This window comes from Mytilus trossulus, chromosome 11 (genome assembly GCF_036588685.1).
Source record: "Mytilus trossulus isolate FHL-02 chromosome 11, PNRI_Mtr1.1.1.hap1, whole genome shotgun sequence".
In the NCBI taxonomy this organism is placed as follows: domain Eukaryota; kingdom Metazoa; phylum Mollusca; class Bivalvia; order Mytilida; family Mytilidae; genus Mytilus; species Mytilus trossulus.
Genome location: NC_086383.1, coordinates 59,762,790 through 59,785,536, shown reverse-complemented (window position 1 = coordinate 59,785,536; position 22,747 = coordinate 59,762,790). Strand labels below are relative to the sequence as shown.

The 22,747-nt window shown below is 32.7% G+C and overlaps 2 protein-coding genes across 3 annotated transcripts in view; one reads left to right on the top strand and one right to left on the bottom strand.

Annotated features, from left to right (window-relative positions):
- LOC134691364 (adenosine deaminase-like) overlaps window positions 1–12,512 on the top strand; it is a 28,324-nt gene extending 15,812 nt beyond the window's left edge. For both annotated transcript variants that reach the window (XM_063551870.1, XM_063551871.1), the window contains 5 exons: window positions 950–1,080; window positions 1,370–1,441; window positions 2,258–2,427; window positions 11,403–11,529; window positions 12,397–12,512. In XM_063551870.1, the coding sequence (XP_063407940.1) occupies window positions 950–1,080; window positions 1,370–1,441; window positions 2,258–2,427; window positions 11,403–11,529; window positions 12,397–12,492 (596 nt within the window). In that variant the 3' untranslated portion in view covers window positions 12,493–12,512. The remainder of the gene's footprint in view (window positions 1–949; window positions 1,081–1,369; window positions 1,442–2,257; window positions 2,428–11,402; window positions 11,530–12,396) is intronic.
- Window positions 12,513–18,853: 6,341 nt separating this feature from the next.
- LOC134690201 (ankyrin-3-like) lies at window positions 18,854–22,405 on the bottom strand. The gene has a single exon (XM_063550178.1). The coding sequence runs from the start codon at window positions 22,403–22,405 to the stop codon at window positions 18,854–18,856; it is 3,552 nt and encodes a 1,183-aa protein (XP_063406248.1).
- Between the last annotated feature and the right edge of the window lie 342 nt (window positions 22,406–22,747).

Below are 22,747 nucleotides of genomic sequence, written 5' to 3'. Positions count from 1 at the left end.
TCCTAGTCAATTAAGATTGGAGTCGAGGGCACCTGCAGTAGCAGGGTTCGCAATCACAACCTCATTGTTGACTTTATTGTGATTACAGTAGTAACTACTTAGACCATGCGGCCACCGAGGCCTAGAAAATGCAAAGCTAAAACTTTAAAAGACGGCGGAGTAGGTTCCGTGTTAAGTACCGTACTTTGACCTATAATGGTTTACTTTTACAAATAGTGACTTGGATGAAAGAGTGTCTCATTGGCACTCATACCACATCTTCTTTTATCTATATAATCAAATGAAATATATTTTATTATAAAAAAACATTTTTAAGAATGTTTTGTAAATTCAAACCGCTACAAAAAGCCGGTTAGTGTCGGGTTTTTTTTTTATTTTTATAGCCACTTAGCTTACTCGTTATTGAAAAATTAATTTACTTAAGTATGCTACTTATTATAACGACTTATCTAACTCAATAAATAGACAGCGTCTTCTACAGTTGAACTGTTTAATTGTTATTCAATGAAATGAGCCACTGACAAACGGATTTTAAGAGACGTCGACTTTATTTCAATCTTCCAAAAAAGCATAACTTAACCAGACTGCCCAAAAACAAACTAAAGGTTCAAAACAATGTAAGCATAAGGCTGTTTGTTCATGTACATATATAAATACAAATGACAAATGTGTATTCATTGGTGGCCTTCTGCTGCTGTCTTTTCTATGGTCGAGTTGTTGTCGCTTTGACACATTCCCCATTTCCTTTCTCAATTTTATACTAAGACCAGCAACTTCAAAATAGTTTACAACACATTATTATAAAAGTAAAAATGATTGTTTAGTTAGTTAATATGATTAAAACTTAAAATGAAATATTTAGCTATGTCATGTATAACAAATATTGCTCTTTCATTTAACAATTAAAAATATGTTCTGCTTGAGTGTTCTATAATTGTTTTGTGTTCAGAATGGTCAATGGAAATAGTAGAGTTGTGCAAGGAGTTTAAATCACGTGGTGTAGTGGCGATTGACATAGCTGGGGACGACTTTGAACCAGGCGTGGAACCAAATGAATGCCTTCACAAGCAAGCATTTAAGGTATTGATTCATTAAAGATAAAAAGGGTATTTGAGCAACACGGACTCTAAAGAGCATCTAGTTGACTCTAAACTATTTTAAAAGACTTGAAATGATTTTTTTTTCAAATTGGGTTCTCTAGCGTTTAACATAAAGCTTGAAAAAAAGGATAATCCCTGATTATCACCAATTTTAATACTTTATGATTTAGGTCTATTTTACAATACACTGTGAGGGATGAAACAAACTAAATTAGTTTTATAGCTTTTAAAAAAGTCTTTTGTTTGTTGTTACATTTTGTATTTTAAAGGTTGCGCTCGACGAAGGAATCCATAGAACAGTCCACGCTGGTGAAAATGGACCAGCTGAAGGCGTTAAAGAGGTTTGTTTTCGTAAAATGTATACAATGTTGACATAAAGTTATAGAAATTAACAAATATATGAATGAGGAGAAGAAACGCAATGCAAACAAGTTGACTTTTAACAAAAGAAGTAGGATTTTTTGGGATGAGTGAAAATAATAGAAAATGATGGTCTAGAATTGTCTAAAATATAACAATAAAATCTAATAGTGCAGGTAGTGTGCTACAATAAAAAGAATAAAACAAAAGAACCGGCGAAAAAGTTTAAAAGAACAGTCATGTAAAGTGATCTTTGAATGTATTCAATTCAAGAAATTCAATTCAAATATTAAGAAAAGAAAATTTGAGCTTTCATTTATTAATGAAACATCAGCCAACTAGTTCCGAAAAGAAGCGATCTAGGAATGCACTTACATGTACGTTAAATGAATATACTTCATATTTATCTGACCACCTCAGTTGTCTTGTGGTCGATCGTTCGCTTCGAGTTCGGGAGGTCGTACATTCGAACCCCGTCCGGTTCAAATCAAAGACTTTAAAACTCGCTTTTGCTGTTTCTCCGAATATCATGCATCATTTTAGAGGAAGAGCAAAGACGGGTCAGACTCAGAATCAGAATAAGGGCCCCGGGTTATGGTGTCATGTCTGCCGCAGACACTTACCTTGTGAACATGCACGTTACAAATCCGGCTCAGTGTGTTGGTCTAGTACAAAGCAGCGTTCATATTCATATTACATCACCATGTTCTCGTTCTGAATATCAATTTGCCACTGGACGTTAGGCAGCCATTAATCATCATCATATTTACCGGTAAAACTCTAAATTGACATTTCAGGCATTAGAGCATATGTATGCTGAACGGATTGGACACGGATACCATGTTGTGGATGATGAAAATTTGTATCAACAATGTATAAAAGATCAAGTTCACTTTGAAGTTTGTCCGTTTTCCAGTATAAGAACAGGTTCTGTGTCCGAAGACTTACAAAAACATCCACTTCTAAGGTAAATTATCTTAATATTCATGAATGTGTACTTTTGCAAACTATATCGATGTAATTTCACAACTGATGCGTTTGTAATCGGCTCTCATGACAAAATCTATTTAATATACTATCAAAGGCGTGTACACACCAGATAGCATATTCAGGTTTGATTGCACTTATATAAATCCGAAGATCAACAGTTACGTCTGCTTAATTTCTGGTTGATACTTTAACTTCCAAACTAAGGTACCGTCACAAGGATCAAAGGCATATATAGTGTAAAAAACAAAATACAAATATGTTACACTGCAACAAACAACAACCACTGAATTACTGGCTCTTGACTTCGGATAGGCACATTTAAAACATGTAGAATGTGAATGTAATGGGGTTCAAATAAGGTTATCTTATTAAGACACGTATTGACAAGTGTAACAACAGATCAGAGCCCATTGTTGTTTTGACATCTACGAATGTCGACTTCATTTTCAATCTCAAAACTTGGTATCTTGCATCAAAATTTTTAGGCAACAGTAAAATGACATGTGTCTTAAGGGCAAGAGGAACGTCCGACCCTTCCGGAGCATTTAACTAGTTTTTCTCTTCTCTTGTATTTCTTGGTAAGGTTCGATTTTATTTTTTTTTATCTCAGACACGGACATCAAATGTGTTCTAATGCCTAGTATGAATCACTATACACAACATTGAGTAAATTGGTGCAAAGCATCATATGCCGGAACGGAAAAAATACTTTAAGTGGAGATCGCGGGTTGTTCAGTAATACGATTTCTGTTCTGCTTTTCGTGGATTGTTAACGTCTGTTCGATGTTTTCCTTATTTCTAAATTGATTGCCTCCTATATACCTTCTTCTTTTTTCATTGATAATCTATCGACAATAAAAAGTGAAACAACATATTATTTTTATACGCCTTCCGGATATAGAAAAAAGGAGATGATGAATGATTGTCAATGAAACAACTCTCAACAAGAGATCAAATGGCACATTCATTTACAGCTTAGGAATGTTTGAAAGCCAACTTGAAGGATGTATATATAAGGAAAAAAAAGGTTACAGCGCCGATTGATTAGAAAAATATCTACAGTTTCTCTATCTTGAAGTTGTGATTTCGATCTTGAGGTTGTGATTTCGAGCAGTGCAAATTTCATTTGAATGAAATCCATGTTCAACTCCGATTGTAATTAACTAGATTTGTCAGTTTTCCTTCCAAAGGACGGCGGTTTTAGTTGTTTACTCTGGATTAATTGACCAATAAAAACTGTCCATCATGATATCGCATGCTGAAAGTTTCGTCAAACAACAACAATAAATATATCAATGCATAAACCAACGTATTTGTCATTTTGAAACATTTTGTTGGCTTTTGGGTGTATTTTTCTGTTATTAGGATTGATTTATTGTATATACCAGTATGTCCGTTTAAAAAGATAGTTGTTGACCTTTTTATTGTATTGTTTCTTCGACTTCATCTCCAATATGTCAGTATTTTTAATCGCAGTATTAAGTTATATTCTAATGCAATATTTTTTTTTACTAAATGAATTATAATTCGAACTAAAACCTCTTTTAAACAGGGATACATTTTAACATCTTATGTATTATCTCTTTTTGGTTGGATAACGTAGCAAATGTTCATGGCATCAGTAAATTGATACTTTAAAAAGCACGTGCAAGCGCTGACGACGTATGAAACATTTTAAATGTAATTTTTATACGACCGCAAAATTTGAAAAAATTTCGTCGTATATTGCTATCACGTTGGCGTCGTCGTCTGCGTCGTCGTCGTCGGCGGCGGCGGCGTCGTCGTCGTCGTCGGCGTCGGAATACTTTTAGTTTTCGCACTCTAACTTCAGTAAAAGTGAATAGAAATCTATGAAATTTTAACACAAGGTTTATGACCACAAAAGAAAGGCTGGTATTGATTTTGGAAGTTTTGGTTCCAACATTTTAGGAATTAGGGGCCAAAAAAGGGCCCAAATAAGCATTTTCTTGGTTTTCGCACTATAACTGTAGTTTAAGTTAATAGAAATCAATGAAATTTAAACACAATGTTTATGACCACAAAAGAAAGGTTGGTATTGATTTTGGGAGTTTTGGTTCCAACATTTTATGAATTAGGGGCCAAAAAGGGCCCAAATAAGCATTTTCTTGGTTTTCGCACCATAACGTATAAGTAAATAGAAATCTATGAAATTTTAACACAAGGTTTATGACCATAAAAGGAAGGTTGGTATTGATTTTCGGAGTTTTGGTCCCAACAGTTTAGGAATAAGGGGCCCAAAGGGTCCAAAATTAAAATAGTAAAAACTTTCACTAAATTTTATCATCGGTATAAAGACATCATTCGTAAATATAGCTCAACATGCAGACTTTTTATACGTTTAGGTATTTCACATCCAATTTTTTATGGAAATATTCTTTATAAAGCACAAAAGTGTCAGTATTCACCTCAGAAACTTACAAAACCTTTAAATAGACTGATTCAGAAGGGATATAATTACGATACTGTTGTCAAGTCATTAAAGATTGCATATTTTGGCGTTAATATTGAGTCACTAATAAGGTCTTTGCGTCGGAACTAAAGACATTTATTCTAAAAACAGTTGTTGGCATCACACGGGTTATGTTCTTCTCATATATGTTATGATGGTATGATACTAAACCCCTAACGGGAAGGATTGTGCCTGATGTTCATATGATGAAATCATAATCTTCAGTCAGTTTAATTGAAGTCTGGAGCTGGCATGTCAGTTAACTGCTAGTAGTCTGTTGTTATTTATGTATTATTGTCATTTTGTTTATTTTCTTTGGTTACATCTTCTGACATCAGACTCGGACTTCTCTTGAACTGAATTTTAATGTGCGTATTGTTATGCGTTTATTTTTCTACATTGGTTAGAGGTATAGGGGGAGGGTTGAGATCTCACAAACATGTTTAACCCCGCCGGATTTTGCGCCTGTCCCAAGTCAGGAGCCTCTGGCCTTTGCTAGTCTTGTATTATTTTTATATTAGTTTCTTGTGTACAATTTGGAAATTAGTATGGCGTTCATTATCACTGAACTAGTATATATTTGTTTAGGGGCCAGCTGAAGGACGCCTCCGGGTGCGGGAATTTCTCGCTACATTGAAGACCTGTTGGTGACCTTCTGCTGTTGTTTTTTTATTTGGTCGGGTTGTTGTCTCTTTGACACATTCCCCATTTCCATTCTCAATTTTATTTGTTTGATTTTATCAAAATTGAATAATTGGGGTTCTTTGATATGCCGAATCTAACTGTGTATGTAGATCGTTAACTTTTGGTCCCGTTTTCAAATTGGTCTACATTAAGGTCCAAAGGGTCCAAAATTAAACTTAGTTTGATTTTGACAAAAAAATGAATCGGTTGGGTTCTTTGATATGCTGAATCTAAAAATGTACTTAGATTCTTGATTATTGGCCCAGTTTTCAAGTTGGTCCAAATCGGGGTGCAAAATTAAACTTTGTTTGATTTCTTCAAAAATTGAATAAATGGGGTTCTTTGATATGCCAAATCTAACTGTGTATGTAGATTCTTCAATTTTTGTCTTGTTTTCAAATTGGTCTACATTTAAGTCCAAAGGGTCCAAAATTGAACTTAGTTTGATTTAAACAAAAATTGAAATCTTGGGGTTCTTTGATATGCTGAATCCAAACATGTACTTAGATTTTTGATTATGGGCCCAGTTTTCAAGTTGGTCCAAATCAGGATCTAAAATTATTATATTAAGTATTGTGCAATAGCAAGTCTTTTCAATTGCACAGTATTGCACAATGGCAAGAAATATCTAATTACACAATATTGTGAAATAGCAATTTTTTTTTAAATTAGAGTTATCTTTCTTTGTCCAGAATAGTAAGCTAGAAATATCTAATTGCACAATATTGTGCAATTGCAAGATTTTTTTTTAATCTTTCTTTGTCCAGAATCAACTTAAATCTTTGTTATATACAATATACCATGTATATTCACTTTTAACTACCAACTGATAAATTAAAATAATCTTTACCATTCAGTGATAACAAGCAGTTTTTTTACATCTTTATATTTTATGATGTATTTAAATGAGTAGTTATTGTTGCAAACTCCATTAGAAATTTTAATTGAGATTAGTTTTGGAATAAGGGAAAAGGGGGGGGGGGGGGAATTAAAAAAATTGGGTTCAATTTTCTCATTTGAAATTTCATAAATAAAAAGAAAATTTCTTCAAACATTTTTTTGAGAGGATTAATATTCAACAGCATAGTGAATTTCTGTAAGAGAAAACAAAAATTTTAAGTTCATTAGAGCACATTCATTCTGTGTCAGAAACCTATGCTGTGTCAACTATTTAATCACAATCCAAATTTAGAGCTGAATCCAGCTTGAATGTTGTGTCCATACTTGCCCCAACCGTTCAGGGTTCAACCTCTGCGGTCGTATAAAGCTACGCCCTGCGGAGCATCTGGTTTACGTTGTTTTCGGTCAGTTTTATTATAATGTAGATACCAATACTGTTAACGTGTCTTCGACTTTTTCTTAAATATTTTAGTATTTTAATTGCAGTGAAAAGAGATAATACATTAGATGTTAAAACGTTTTCCTGTTTAAAAGAGGTTAAAGTTCGAATAAATTATAATTTTTTTTTTTTTTTTAAAAACATGTGTGGTTCCTTCTTTTAAGTTTAGATAAAAACCTTCCCTAAAGTTTTTTTTTCATTTTTTATTAAAGTTCATGACCCCTTCTGTTGCCATTTTTGTACGAACTTTTCAAACTTCAATTGTATCAAAACTACCAGATATAATGAATAATAGAGATAGAGTTGGGCCAAAGAGTACTTTGTGGCAAATAAACCTAGAATTTTATAGAAAATCCACAGCCTTTAATACAGAGATTTTTTTTATATAAAATTTCAAACAAAGATTACTCACTTGCTTTTCTATGATGTGCTAGTGCTTATTTTTTTACAAAAAGTTCTTATCAACCTGTAAATTTCCAAAATACCTCGTGCTGAGTCACAAAAGTCGAACGCACACTAAAAGGTATACTTGATTTTTAGCCAATAACTACATTAATAAACTTGTTTTAAGGAAATCAATGCTAGCACTACATGCACTAATCCTATATCTATCAGTGATCAGATTGCCAAATATGAGAGTACAAGGATAAAGGCTGTGGATTTTCTATAAAATTTCCATTGGTTTAGCATTGAATCAACACGAGGGTACATAATCCTTAAGCACTATTAAAGTCTTAGTGTTGCTTTAATAGACTAAATGTGAAAAAAATAAAAAATAAAATATAAAATCCCTTCTTACTTACCCTAGATATTTTAGATGTCACTTGAAATCTGCGTACTCATGCTGTTTATCATCTTTTATTACGTGTTATATTGTTCTTTAATTTGTCCTTGTTATATTATTAATTGTTTATTATCTTTTATAACGTATTTATATTGGTTTTTTTATTTGTCTTTGTTCGATTATTAATATTACTTTTACTATTTGGTCTGAATTCGGTGATATCCATTTCACGTGGCTCGGTACTTATACATTACGTCAAGGTTTGTTTGTGTTATCTTTCATGTTTGCCGGTGTGTTTTGTGCGTGTGACTTTTTGTGTTTCTTTGGTACATATGACGTGGGTCTGTATTTTTAAACCTCCCGCCATTATGTTATTGTGCTATCATCTTTTATAACATGTTATATTGTTCTTTTATTTGTCTTTGTTCTATTTTTAATATTACTTTAACAATTTGGTCTGAACTCGGTGATATCCATTTCACGTGGCTCGGTACTTATACATTTCGTCAAGGTTTGTTTGTGTTATCTTTCATTTTTGCCGGTGTGTTTTGTGCGTGTGACTTTTTGTGTTTCTTTGATACATATGACGTGGGTTTGTACTTGTTAACCTCCCGCCATTATGTAATTGTTCTATCATAATGCCATGATTATGTATTGTTCTATTATAATTTTGAAAATACTTTGAACGACAAAATTATTTTATATCTTTTCCTCTGTGAAGTTGACATTTAGACGTCAAACACGCGATTCTACATTAGAGATGATATGAACCTTGCCATTTAGTCAAATGTCTTCAAATATTGTAACCCTTAATGAGTTGATTTACACTACATATATAAGTAAGCAATGACTGTAGTTGTTAAATTTGATAAATGCTTTATTGTGTGATTCTTTGTTAAATATTTGTTTGTTTTTGTTCTAATTAAGATTGTTATACTGTGATGACTGCTTTACCCTTATATGACAATGTTACCTATTGTGTCTGTTTAATTCACGCATAGTTGTTAAATAAAATGCTTTTTGAGAGGTTAATGCGCCATTGATTAAGGACTTTCCGTTTTGAATTTTCCTCGAAGTTTATTTTTTTTGAGATTTTACCTTTTTTTACCTGGAACCACACTGTATAGTTTGTGTATAACACATACTTGTTTTGGTATTTCATAAAAAGTCTCTGCATTGCTGTTCTTCTCGGTTTGGTAATTTATTAAATTATTAGAATTCTCTTGACCTTAACGTTCACAGTTAGATTGAAACATCTGTTGGTAACATATATAATTTGACATACTGACCTTTCACTAAATTAATTCCAATTTCGAAATTTCCATTAGATTGTAATAGACATTATTTAAATTATATGACCATGATTTTTATTTTTGTGTGCGTCATTGAATTGAAAAGGCATTTTAGAATTAAGCAACCTTTATTTTTTATTTGTCATTGAATTGAAAGGGCATTTTTTATTTTTAAAATAAGACTACCTTGGTTTATGTGATGTGTCATTGAATGGAAATAAACTCATCATAGATTCCAGGATTGAATTTTTTATTTACGCCAAACGCGCGTAGAAAGACTTTTATTTTTAAATTATTCAATCTCGTTTTTTTTTAAATGTGTCATTGAATAGAAAAGGCTTTTTTTTTAAATCATATTTCCTTAACTTTTTTTAGTAGGAAGTTGTGTTAAACATACAATTGTTAAATACACAACCATGAATTTTTCAAATGTAGAAGACATTTAAAAAAAAAAGATATTATATACTTAATAAGGCCACACTTAAAAATATTTTGGTTTGCCGAAACCCTACCAAACATTGATACTAAACCCCTAACGGGAAGGATTGTGCCTGATATTCATATGATGAAATCATAATCTTTCAATAAGTTTAATTGAAGTCTGGAGCTTGCATGTCAGTTAACTGCTAGTAGTCTGTTGTTTTTTATGTATAATTGTCATTTTGTTTATTTTCTTTGGTTACATCTTCTGACATCAGACTCGAACTTCTCTTGAATTGATTACTTTTCTACATTGACTAGAGGTATAGGGGTAGGGTTGAGATCTCATAAACATGTTTTACCGCGCCTGTCCCAAGTCTGGAGCATCTGGTCTTTGTTAGTCTTGTATTATTTTAATTTTAGTTTCTTGTGTACAATTTGAAAATTAGTATGGCGTTCATTATCACTGAACTAGTATATATTTGTTTAGGGGTCAGCTGAAGGACACCTCCGGGTGCGGGAATTTCTCGTTACATAGAAGACCTGTTGGTGACCTTCCGCTGTTGTTTTTTCTATGGTCGGGTTGTTGTCTCTTTGATACATTCCCCATTTCCATTCTCAATTTTATTGAAACAGTGGGTAGTTAGGTACGCATTTTCCTTTTTTTTTTGTTTGGCAAAGATATATTTAAGTATCAGATGTTTATTAATCTTCATGCCTATATTGAAGAACAAACATATTTTCACATCAGGACACTAAAAGATTTTGAGTAGGCAGCTATTTTCAGGGTAGTAAGGGTTAGTGCAAACAAACCTTTTCTTTTTTATGGCCCATTCAGAATTCCCTTGGCCTTAATGTTCACGGATTGATTGACTCATCTGTTGGTGACATAGATATTTGACATACAGACCTTCTCATTTCAATAAATACAAATATCAAAAGTTCTCAGGTGTCAAACTGTGAAAAAGACATGGTTTAAATAACACGACCTAGAAATTTTGTATGTGTCATTGAATAAAAAGGCATCGCTTAAATTGCACAACCTTGAGTTTAATTATGAATGTGTAATTGAATTGAAAAGTCATCGCTTAAATAATAAAACCATGACTCATAAAAGTGCAAAGTTGAAGCATTATAAAATTGAAAGTTTGAAAATCATTGCCAAAAAAACCGATGAATAAACAATTAAATGAACGTTCAGAGCAGCAAACCATTAATATTTAATTTATAAAAGAGAAAAAATGAGTGCAGTCTTATTGATAATTGTGAATAACCAGAGAAACACGACGGGTGCCTCATGGGGAGCAGGATCTGCTTCCCCTTTCGGAGCACCTACATCACCCCCAGTTTTGTTGGGAATAGTGTTGCTCAGTCATAAGTTTTTATGTTGTTTCTTGTGTAATTTGTTTTGTTTGTTTGTCTTTTTCATTTTGAGCTATGGCGTTGTCAGTTTATTTTCGGTTGATGTGTTTGAATTTTCCTGTTGTATTATTCGCCCAGCTTATGAAACAAGTGTTGTTTTTTTTTACTTCCTGGTATTATTTGTTTCTTTATAGATGTATGTAACCATGGTAACCGTAAAACTTAAACACAATTAAAATTAAGATTGTTTTTTTTAAATTAATTCTTTTACCCATTTGCTTTGTAAGATATTTCTAAAAATAAAAATAAAAATCTAATAACTATAGCTTGAGAAGGACCAATCTTAGATGCTGACAGTGTGGTGTACTACGATTTCAGTCATTAATCAAACAGTACAATGACCGATCAAGACCTATTTTATTGAATTTACCGTGAAATTTTTGCTATTTCATATAAAACTGATATATATATATATATATTGTATAATTTGTTCTCGTCTTGAATATATAACGTTTTTTAGAATCTTGATCTTGAGAAACGGCACATACAATCAATTGTTAATAATTGATGACTATTCTTAAATCGATGACTTTCTGTATAGGTTTGTCAAAGATGGCGCCAACTATTCTATCAACACTGATGATCCGGTTGTTCTTGACAACAACCTAGATGATGATTACCTTAAGTGTAAAGAAATTGGGCTTACAGACGAACAAATTGTACAGTCGGTTAGTACTTTTTTTTTATCGTCCCTTAATTTTTGTTATTAGTGGTTCAGGGTCTAAAAAACAACACGTCAATACAAATGGAAAAAAATGAGAATGGAAAAAAAATGAGAATGGAAAAAAATGAGAATGGAAATTGTGAATGTGTCAAAGAGAAAACAATCGACCTACTAGCAGAAATATCCGTAGGTCACCAAAATGTCTTCAGGGCAGTGAGACAGTTTTGCACCTTCTCGAGCTACAGCTTTCCCTTAAACAAGATGTATGCTAGGCCAAAAGTTCCTGACATGAAACGAAAAATCAAATACGACGGGGCTTAACATGTGATGATATCATAACCCTTTTCCTATACCTTGAGCGAATTGAATAGAACAAATACACACAAAATACGCATAATTAAACTCAGTTATTGGTAGTCAGAGTCAGAACAGGTGTAATGTCAAACAAATTAAACGTCGAAACAATTAAAATGTTATTCATGTTATAAGGGGTAAACGGTCAGACAAATACATCATCTCTACAAATCAAAAGTAATTGAAGGTCACAGAATCACAGTTAAACAAACAAAACGTAGATACAACTCAAACGGAATAAAAGGTCACGGTCAAACAAGTAAAACGCAGATACCAATTAAAATACAAGGTTATTGGACAAACAAATGATTGCTTACGAAGAACCAACACCTTGAATGTAAACAACTCGAATGAAAAGAATAAACAAACTTTGCCTCAAATTTAACATCCGTGTTTTTCTTTTGCTGGTGATTAGACAATCTCAATATATATATAAGTGTTACAAAATGATAAAAATTCGCAAGATATTTTCAAACATTCTTTTATCTGTTTGCAAACGATATTCTTTATTTTTCAGATATTTAATGCGGCACGTGCAAGTTTTGCTTCAGACACAGAAAAGACCCAAATGTTGAAAGATCTTACATTGGTGTATGGAGAACATAAGGTATAGGAAAGAATGTTCTGATAAAAAGACCAAACGTTGCCATTTATTATAATTATTAATATTCATGTACTTCACAATTTCTTATGAAAGCATATTAAACAGTTTTCTACAATTATATTTTTCTTTTTATCATGTTGAATTCGTTTTAAATAAACATTTTTAATCTTCAAATAAGTGCAGCAAATTTCAAACACTTAAAAGTAATATCCATAGATTGAATACATGTTACAAACAAATGGCAAGGTATTTTAAACAGATATATCATGTTAAGGAGGGGTATTTGCGAAAAATACCAGTAGAGAGAATGTTAAATTTCCCGAGCCGTAAGGAGAGGGAAATTCATTCTCAAGTCTGGTATTTTTCGCAATTTCCCCTTCAGAACATGCTATATCAGTTTAATTACATCGAATGTCAACGTTCAAAAACGCATTGATGATCTTGACGTAGCACGCGTCCAGTCTGATAGAGTGTTTTGTTGGCAAATACCACGACAGAGAGGGTTAAAAAAGGCATATCTTTTTTGCATATATCTCGGCGGCGTTCAAAAATGAACGATATTCATTTGATAAGAGTAAATTGGTTACAAATACACTGGCTATCAACCAATCGAAATCCAGGATTCTTACATAAGGTGTTTTTTATGAAAATAAAATTTCCGATGCGAACACATAATAAAAATAGTCATTGAATTTCGTAAAATACCATCATGCGTCATATACCTGTAGGGACAGTTTTAAAATAAGACGAATTATTATATACGAAACCGCTGCAATGTTTACAGAAATAGAAGCACAGAAAAAATGTAAACAACTATAGGTTTCCATACAGAATTCAATAAGGTGATTTGGCTATACTTTTGGACCGTTTGGATTATAGCTCTTAATCTTTTATATAAGCTTTGAATTTCAAATATTTTGGCCACGGGCATCACTGAAGAGACATGTATTGTCGAAATGCGCATCTGGTGCAAGAAAATTGGTATCGTTAATGTTATTGTAAAACCCATACCAAGTGGTAACCTGTAAAATAAACAACAGGACAATGTACAGATATTTACAAACACTCTTACACTTAACTTTCATGGCCGCAGATATTTAGAAAATCACTTTTCCTTCAACCATGCTGAAACACATTTTATTTTCTATATCTTGCAACGATTTTCAATGAAACTCAAACATCGTACTCTCAATAGACATGATAGACAAATATAAGGAAAACACAAATAGTATATTGAATGAAAAAACTAGAATTTCTGTTAAAATATATTAATGTGTTTAAACTTTGTTTACATTTGTAACACATATTAAAAACACGAAGGGTTTGGATAATTATACCTCGTTAAACAGTGGAAGAGTTATTGGGGTCATTTGATAGGTCATTGAATTGTTGTGATGTTATCAACAACCCATGTACATTTAAGTGCCGTTCAAGCAGTATGTAGTAACGTGGTGTGATAGAAGGCTCTAGTGTACATGTCTTTATATATAAGTTCTGCTTTTAAAAATACAATTTGTCTGTGCTTGTCCAACAATAATCCTGCAGCCAAAACTTTGAAGACTCACATAACAGACATATTACACATCAAATTGATATACAACTCATACTGCATGTACCTGATAACATGTTTTCATAGTTTATAAATGCCCTTATTGCTATCTTTCTCAAGTAAGTATCAAACTATTAATATGTTATATCTAGAAGTCTCTTGGCCATAATTGTAACTTTTCGGATGATAAACTTTTAGTGACATATAATAGTATATTTGGCATACTGACCTGACATTTCAATACATTCAAATCTAAAAAAAAAAAAAATTGTGTCATTGAATTGGAAAAGCAATGATTCTTTAATAATACCTTGAGTTTGTTTTCTATGTCATTGAAAAGAAAGGACAAAGTTTGATTAACCCAACCATTTTTTTTACCCATTTCTTTGATGTGTTAATTTGTTCTTTATCTCTTGTTACTTTTATATACATCAGGTGATGACAAAACAAAGGACATATTCAGATGTCATACATAAAGTAAATACTAATTCCCTAGGAACTAACGTTTCACCCCCTAATGCAAAGTTAACCTTAGATGGATTTTTATAAGAATTATTTTAGTGTACATTTAATTTATACAGCTTGATGCTAACGTGTTAAAGTACCTAGGTTTTAAAATAGTTGGGTTGGATATATGGTGGAAATAAAAGTAGAATCACCAAAATACTGAACTCCGAGGGAAATTCAAATCAAAAAGTCAATAGCAAAATCAAAAGCTCAAACAAATCAAACGAATGGAAAACAACTGTAATATTCCCAGAGAAAAACGCAATTTGATTTTGAAACATTTTGTTCTAATTATTTCATTAGTTCAATTACATGATTTTTGTTCGACGTACACGGTCAAATAATTCATCGAAACCAATAACAAAAATTAAAAGAGATGAATGGCCAAACAAAGAAAATTTCAATACAAATCAAATGTTATAAAATGATTACATTAAAACAACAAAAACCAATTCGATATTCGGAACTACTGCACAGTGATCGAGTACTTGAGTACTCGTTGACCTTCCTAATCTAATGTATAATTGGTGTGTTAATTGCGAGAATTTGAATACAAATTGTATCGATGACGGTTTCACGTCATCACTTTCCCGCTGTGAGCCTCTGACAATTTTTAAATCTTTTGTATAGATCATTAGATACTGAAATCTCTGTGTTGTTATTTTCTCACGAAACTCAATACAGTTGTATGTGAAAAATTGCTATATGTTTTTTGAATTATAGATTTTTGGTGTGAATCTTTTTTATTAACTTCCTTTTTACTTGTTGTGTTAATGCGGCGTAAAGCAACCAACAATCAATCAATCAATTTTATTAACTTCAGTTTCCCCGTTATTTTTCTTCGATCTATTATGTTTCGTTTGGTCGTATGACTTTCACGTGGCTCGTTATCTATGAATTCCGGCTTCACGTGGGTTTTTTTCTTAATTCAGGTTTTTCTTGCGAAGTAGGGTCATGAGTTGTGATTTGGGTACAAAGGGTTTTATAGAATTTACAATTTTGTTAACCCTTGTGTTTCTTTTTTCCTACGTTTTACTTTATTGCGAAAATGTGTACTATCAATGACAAACTTCATAAAATTTTTGCCAAATACATCTAAAGCAATCTATTTCTGAGTAAGAAAAGCCTTAGTATTTCAATAATTCAAAAGTTTTGCAGTTATTTTTTTCATTTTTTTTTTTGGTAGGTGACGTCATTATTCAAATTACTTCACTGATGGTCATTTATCGGTCGAACAAAAGTACCATTACCTTTTTATGTCTTTAAGGGGTGCTTATGAACTTTTTTTCTCGATATGACGGAACTACATACCACTGTCATACAAGCGGTACATTTAGTTAGCGATAAATCCAGATTTTTGAACAAGCCATAACACAAATGTGCTCTAGTTCAATAATAGTGGATGATAAACTGTTCTCTAAAACAAATACGTTAACTTAAATAAAAAATAATACACGTTTAACAAAAGTCTCCTGACTGTGGACAGGTACAAAAATGCAGCGGGGTTAATATAAAAAGAAGATATGGTATGATTGCCAATCAGACCACATGAGACAGAAATTTACAACTATAGGTCACCGTACAGCTTTCTACACTGAGAAAGGCCCATACCGCAGAGTTCTGGATACATTGCCTAGAACTGTAAAATGAAAAACAATTCAAACGAGAAAACTAACGGATTCATTTATGTACAACAAATAAACGGGAAACAAATATGAAACACATAAACAAACTATAACCACTGAATTACAGGCGTCTGACTTGGTACAGGCACTCACATACAAAATATGGCGGTGCTAAACATGTCAGCAGGATCTCAACCCTCCCGTAACCTGGGACAGTGGGGTAACTTTATAACATAAGAACGAGCTATATAAATCAGTTGAAAAAAAACGTAATCTTGTAAAAGTTTAAAGGCGCACCATAGAATGTTCAATAACAATAGTTATTTTGTTTGCTGTTGCGAAAAAATGTTAAATTAAAACTTCTGAAAAAGTTTAATCATATCTATATATATGCATTCTGACTTTTAGATGTTTATCTAATTGGGTGTGTGTTCTTAATAGACATTTGCGATTTATACCTAGGATTACATTGATTGATAGTTGGTTGCTTAACGTCCAGTGGCAAATATTTCATGCATATTCAGGACAAGAACAAGCTCACAATAAAAACAATAGGTAGGTTGATACAATAGAGGCCATCTGGGATGATTGTCGGGGAAATTTAGACTGCCACTGGAAAATGAGGGTATATTGGATAGGGACAGAAATTTTTGCTGCAAGGGTTCTTAACGTGCAAAGAGCGTGGCACTCTCTTTACACGAGGCATTGGATTTAACGTCCCCCCTTCTGACCGGTCGTGACCGCGAACTTGATACATCCCGCACAGCCAAACGGACGCCCCACTTCGGCAAGCGTTTTACTGCCGGTTGGGAGAAGACCAAGTGACTATATTTCTATACCCCAGTCACCCTTGGGGGGGACCTAGGATTAAAATTTAGATTTATGATTACAGGTGACAAAAACAAGGGGTCATCTCAATACAAAAACAAACCAACAATACAGATACAAAATAGCAAATGGTATCTTCTATAAAAAAAAATGTAAGCACCACATTAAAATTATATGTGTTCGTAGCGCTTTTCTGGATTGAACATCAGGACAGCACAAAACCGAGTATTTGAAGGCAAGGATGTAGAAGGACCGAAAATGTAGATAGATGTATGGTATAAATATTATCAACAGGAACAATCAATTGAATAGATTTGCGTATTAACTTTATGTTGAAATGAATAGCGTTGCAAAGAGAGATCATGGGCTATTTGAATAGGGACATATGCTCTGACCCCTTCACCTTATCTTGGGTTGGAATCCCCTTTTGAAAATGGCTGGATAGACCCCTTCGTCGTCAGTGCACTATTACTATTCAATGATAATAGACTCAGCCTTGGAACAGGGATTAAAGGTCATATTTCGATCATACCAGTCCCACCTATGTTCGCGATGGATAATTTTCCCAAGATTTCTTATAATAATTGCATAAAAGAAAAACAACTTGAAACTCGTTTGTCATTTTTTGTCCGTTGCTGATTAAAACATAGAGAGCAAATATTTTAACTATTTTAGTACACATATTCTTACATTTCAACTGAGTCTGGCGAACAGTCTAAAATATATTTCCGACACAGAGAAGTTCGTTAATAACTGTTTCTTGGGTGTTTTATTCCTCCGAATAATTGAGATTTTTTTTTATTTAAACCAAAAACGTAGACATAAGTATTGCTTAATATTTTTCGACAATTGTCCCAATCGAGATACTGCAAGTTGCCAACGACACTTGCGATATTATTAATTTGTGGGTCTCATGTTTAATCTATTTTTAGAATAATGTTTGTTCACTCTATAATACTTCGTACAATCACAAGATTTCAACCTGGATAACACCGTATACAATAACTAATGTTAACGTTTTGCTGCATATATATTAGAAAAATCATTGTTGAACTACAAAAAAAAACAACCTATTATATCGTTACATTGTTTAGGATCGACGGTTATTTTTTACCCTTTGAGAAAGCACAAGATTTAAATGCTAGCTACATGTATGTGTAATTGTAATGCTAATCGTAGGTGTATGACAGTTTCTGTAAATGTCTAATAAGAATAGGAAGTTATATAGATTAGAACAATATAAACCTTGAACAGATTCAAAATCACTAATATACGCATGCAACTTATCAAGTTCTTCCAATGAGTTATTTACACCCCAAAAGTAATTAGTTCCACTGTTTCCAAAGGCCTAATTTGAACAATTTTTTTTGGTTTTTTTTTATTGTACCAAGTGTACTGGTAAGTAGAATAGACGGTTTATTTATTTTTGATACGAGAAATAGGAATATTATTTTTTTTTGTTAGGAGTAAAACTATCATTCAAATGTGTTATATGTATATCAACTATGTTTATTACTGACTTAAAAAAGAGTCTGAGGATTTCTTGTCAGCTTTTTCTCGTTTTATTCTTTTCGAGCAGTAAGTTCGTAGTGGAGTTGTGGCTGATGTAACAACACTCATTTCAATCATTAATTTACGGCTTGCGATATTTTAGGTCATTTACTGAGTAATGATTCATCACTAATTATTTGTATAAAAGACACACTTGAAGTGAGATGTTAATTTTATATTTCAATAAAAAGAAATAGAAAAAGTAAATTATAAATGATAAATGCAAAGTGATGAAAGCAGTTATGGTATGCCTGTATCAAGGTATGAATAAAACATTATGTCAGTGAGAGATTTCACGCAAAATTAGAACTTATTTTTTTAAATTACGAACTGTCCCTGTCTTCACTTTGGTATTGTATTTCACAAGTAACTCATGAATTTCTTTTTTAGCAATATTTAGTGGAGATGGGCCTTGTTGACCTTTTGTGCATATTTCTGCTCCTTTATCCAGTAATAATTTCACTATATCAATATTGTCTTGTTCACAAGCGTATTGCAATGCTGTTTGTCCATCTTCCCCAACTTGGTTCACTGCTGCTCCGTGTTGAATCAAAATGTTGACCATTTGAAAATTGTTGTGACTACAAGCTAAAAGTAGTGGAGTTACACCATCATGCATATAATGAATTGTCTGACATCTATATTGTTTATTCAGAAGCAATCTAACGATGTCAGTTGCATTTTCTGAAACAGCTAAATGCAAAGGTGTTAGACCATCTCTTGAAGGCATATTTATATCAACCCTATATTCTAATAACATTTTAACGATGGATAACGTATTCTGTGCTATTGCTATAATTAGCGGTCGTACGCTAGGCAAAGTTTCGTTATTTGTTTTCATAAGCTCTTCAAGTTGGGTGTAACTGATTTTTTCCTTTGTTATTATTCCTTTTGGTGTATACATATTTAAAGCAGCTTTTTGAGAAACTAATAGTTGAATTACGTCTGTTTTGTTTTGATAACATGCTATTTGAAGCGGGGTTAACTCATTTATATCTGGAGATAATTGCAGAGAGCTCATTGCTTTTTTTGATTTAATGTATTTTTCACAATTTTCATTTGTTAACCTAAAGTTAGCATTAGATTCGCCTTGATTCATATCTGCGCCATTTTGAATTAAAAATTTAACTGCTTTTTCATTCAGTTTCCAGCAGGATATGCATAATGGCGTTTGCTTGATTCGAAAATGATTATGAACCATTCTACAACGTTCAACAACCATTTTCGGTTTTCTTCCTTTTGATTGTTTTTCTACATTTAGTTTACCTTTCCACCTCACTCTTATGTTTTGATTAACTATGGCTTTATGTTTTAGCAATAACTCGACCATCTCAACCGTTCCAGTGAAACAAGAAACTTTAAGTGGTGTCCACCCATGCTTATCTCCTTCTTCAACGATGGTGGAACGATGCTTAAGCAGTATTCTCGTGGTATTTACATGTCCAAAGGCACAAGAAATAAAAAGTGGAGTCATTCCAGATTTTGTTGGTTGGTTTAATGATGCTTTGTGACTTATTAGTAATTCAACAATAGTTGCATTTCCAAACTTGCATGCTGAACAAAGTGGTGTCGATCCTATTCTTGAATGAACATTAACGTCTGGTTTATGATTTAAAAGTAAGTTCACTAGCTCTGAATTATTTTTTCTGGCGGCAATGCATAATGCTGTGTCACCATGTTTCTTGTAATTAAGGTCATATAGCTTTTTATTTTGTAACAAAAAATCGACACCGGCGACATCACCCATCAGACATGCTGTAAATAAAAACATGTATTTTGCGCTTTTAATTTCTCTAACTTGTTGCAAAAGATACTGTGCAATATTAATATGATTGCCTTTATAAGCTGCATATAAAGGTGTTTGACGGTATACATCTGAGAGACCATTGATGTCTGCACGGTATTTAAGAAAAAGCTGGACCATATCGATGCTTCCTTTCCCAGCGGCTAACGTAAGTGGAGTGAAGCGATTTGCACAAGTCTGATTAATTGATGCTTTATTTTTAAGGAGTACCTGTGCAATTTCCTTGAAATCACCGGAAGCGGCTATGTGCAGTGGTGCAAATCCTCTATCGTCTGCTCTGTTTACAGATGCATTATTCATCAGCAAAATATCAACAATGTCATCAAACTCATTTTGGCAGGAAATTACTAATGGCGTTCGTTCTCTAGCGTCAGTCCCATTGACCTTTATTCCATCCTGTTGTAATAGAAAACTAACAATTTTCTTTCGACGATTAGCGCAAGCCTCGTGAAGTGGAGTAGATCCATTTGCATTCCTTTTATTTATGTCTGCCCCATTATTCGCTAAAATTTGCACTAGATCTAATTCCTCCCAGTAATAGTTGCAAGCTATAGACATTGGTGTTCCATAGTTTCTAGAACACATATTTATGTCCGCTTTATTTTTTATCAATAATTCTGCTATCTTCGTATTCCTTTTTTGACAAGCTATGTGTAAAGGAGAAAGAAAATCGTCACTTTCCTTATTGACATCTGCTTCGTGTTTAATCAGCACTTCCACACAGTCATATTGTTCATACTCACATGCTAAATGCAGTGGATGTTTTTCATACGATTCTGTAGTGTTTGCTAAATATGGGTAAGTAGAAATTAGATGGTCAACGACATCTGCATATCCTAACTTTAAACATACAGGAAGTGCTTTCATATAATTTGCTGATTGGTCATTGTTACTTGAAATTTGAAGATATTTGATTAAGGCAAAACGGTAAGATTTGTAACTTGACTGTACATTTTTTAGCGCTTCCTCTACGTTTCCAGCTTTAACCATTTTTAGGACTCGTTCAAAATAGTTGTTTTCTAGGGTAATTGGAATAGGTATTGTATTGTTAGTCTTTTGTATTTGTACTGATGTAAAAACCAGCCTTTCTCTAAAGAAATTATCATCTGAATATTTTAAAATAGTTCCGCAAAACTCTTTTCCAACATAGAGAGCAAGACAGTCAAACATATAGGTATTTTTTGAAGTAAAACCTATCTCGTTTTCTAGAATATAAGTTCCTTTCATATTATATAATACATTCTCGATTTCAAAAGGAGTGATATGTATCACAGATTTACATTCTGTTATTAAACTTATCAGTACATTTTTTATCAATGTACATGTGTTCTCAAAATATGTTTTGCATACTAGATTATTTAAAACGACTAAAAGTCCCAACGTTAAATAAGACATTAAATCATTCGTTTTCATATATGTTAACTCAGTTTCTATAAAGTTAGTAACACATTTGTCCACATCTTTGAGTTTATCGAATTCTTTGCATATACAAGGAAAAAATGACAAGTCGGTATATTGGTTGTTTTCTAATACTTCTTTTGCAAATTGTCCGCAAAAATGTTCTGCCAATTTCTCTTTATCAGGAGAGCTTAAGAATAATTGATATTCAAATCTGGATCGCACTGCCATTTGTTTCAATTCTATTGGTATTGGAATGTTTGATCTACTTGTAATTATTATTTTCAAGTGTACGTTATGATCAAGCATTATAATAATATCACTCATCGATTTCTTCCATCTGTCGTAGGTAAAATTGTTAAAGACATACTTCCCAAATATGTCGTCAAAGATGAAAATGTTTCTCCCGTCTTCACAGGTGTATTGTTTTATATGTTCAGGATCATTTGATGGAAATATGCTATAGCCATCGCTGCTTTCTAAGTTAAATGCTGCATGATATGTTGTTATTGATTTACCAGAACCAACTGCTCCTCTGATGATAACCACTTGGTTGTTTATACAAGCTTCCAAAATGATTCTCGATTCATCGGTTCTAACAAATGACTTTATTTTCTCTCGCCAAGGTTTTAAAGTTTCCTGTATGATAATGTTGTCCATTGTAACTAAAAAAGAAAACAAAAATCTTTTTTTCATTTTGATTTGGTCCTCTTTTTCTAATGTTATTAGAAAATAAAGTTTGTTTTGCATGATTTATACCTTTCGTATATACTTAAAAGACGAACGAAAGATACCAGAGGGAAGTCAAACTCATCAATCGAAAATAAACTGACAACGCCATGGCTAAAAATGAAAAGGACAAACAAACAAACAATAGTACACATGACAGAACATAGAAAACTAAAGAATAAACTTCACGAACCCCACCAAAACCTAGAGTGATCTCAGGTGCTCCGGAAGGGTAAGCATATCCTGTTACATATGTGCCACCCGTCGTGTTAC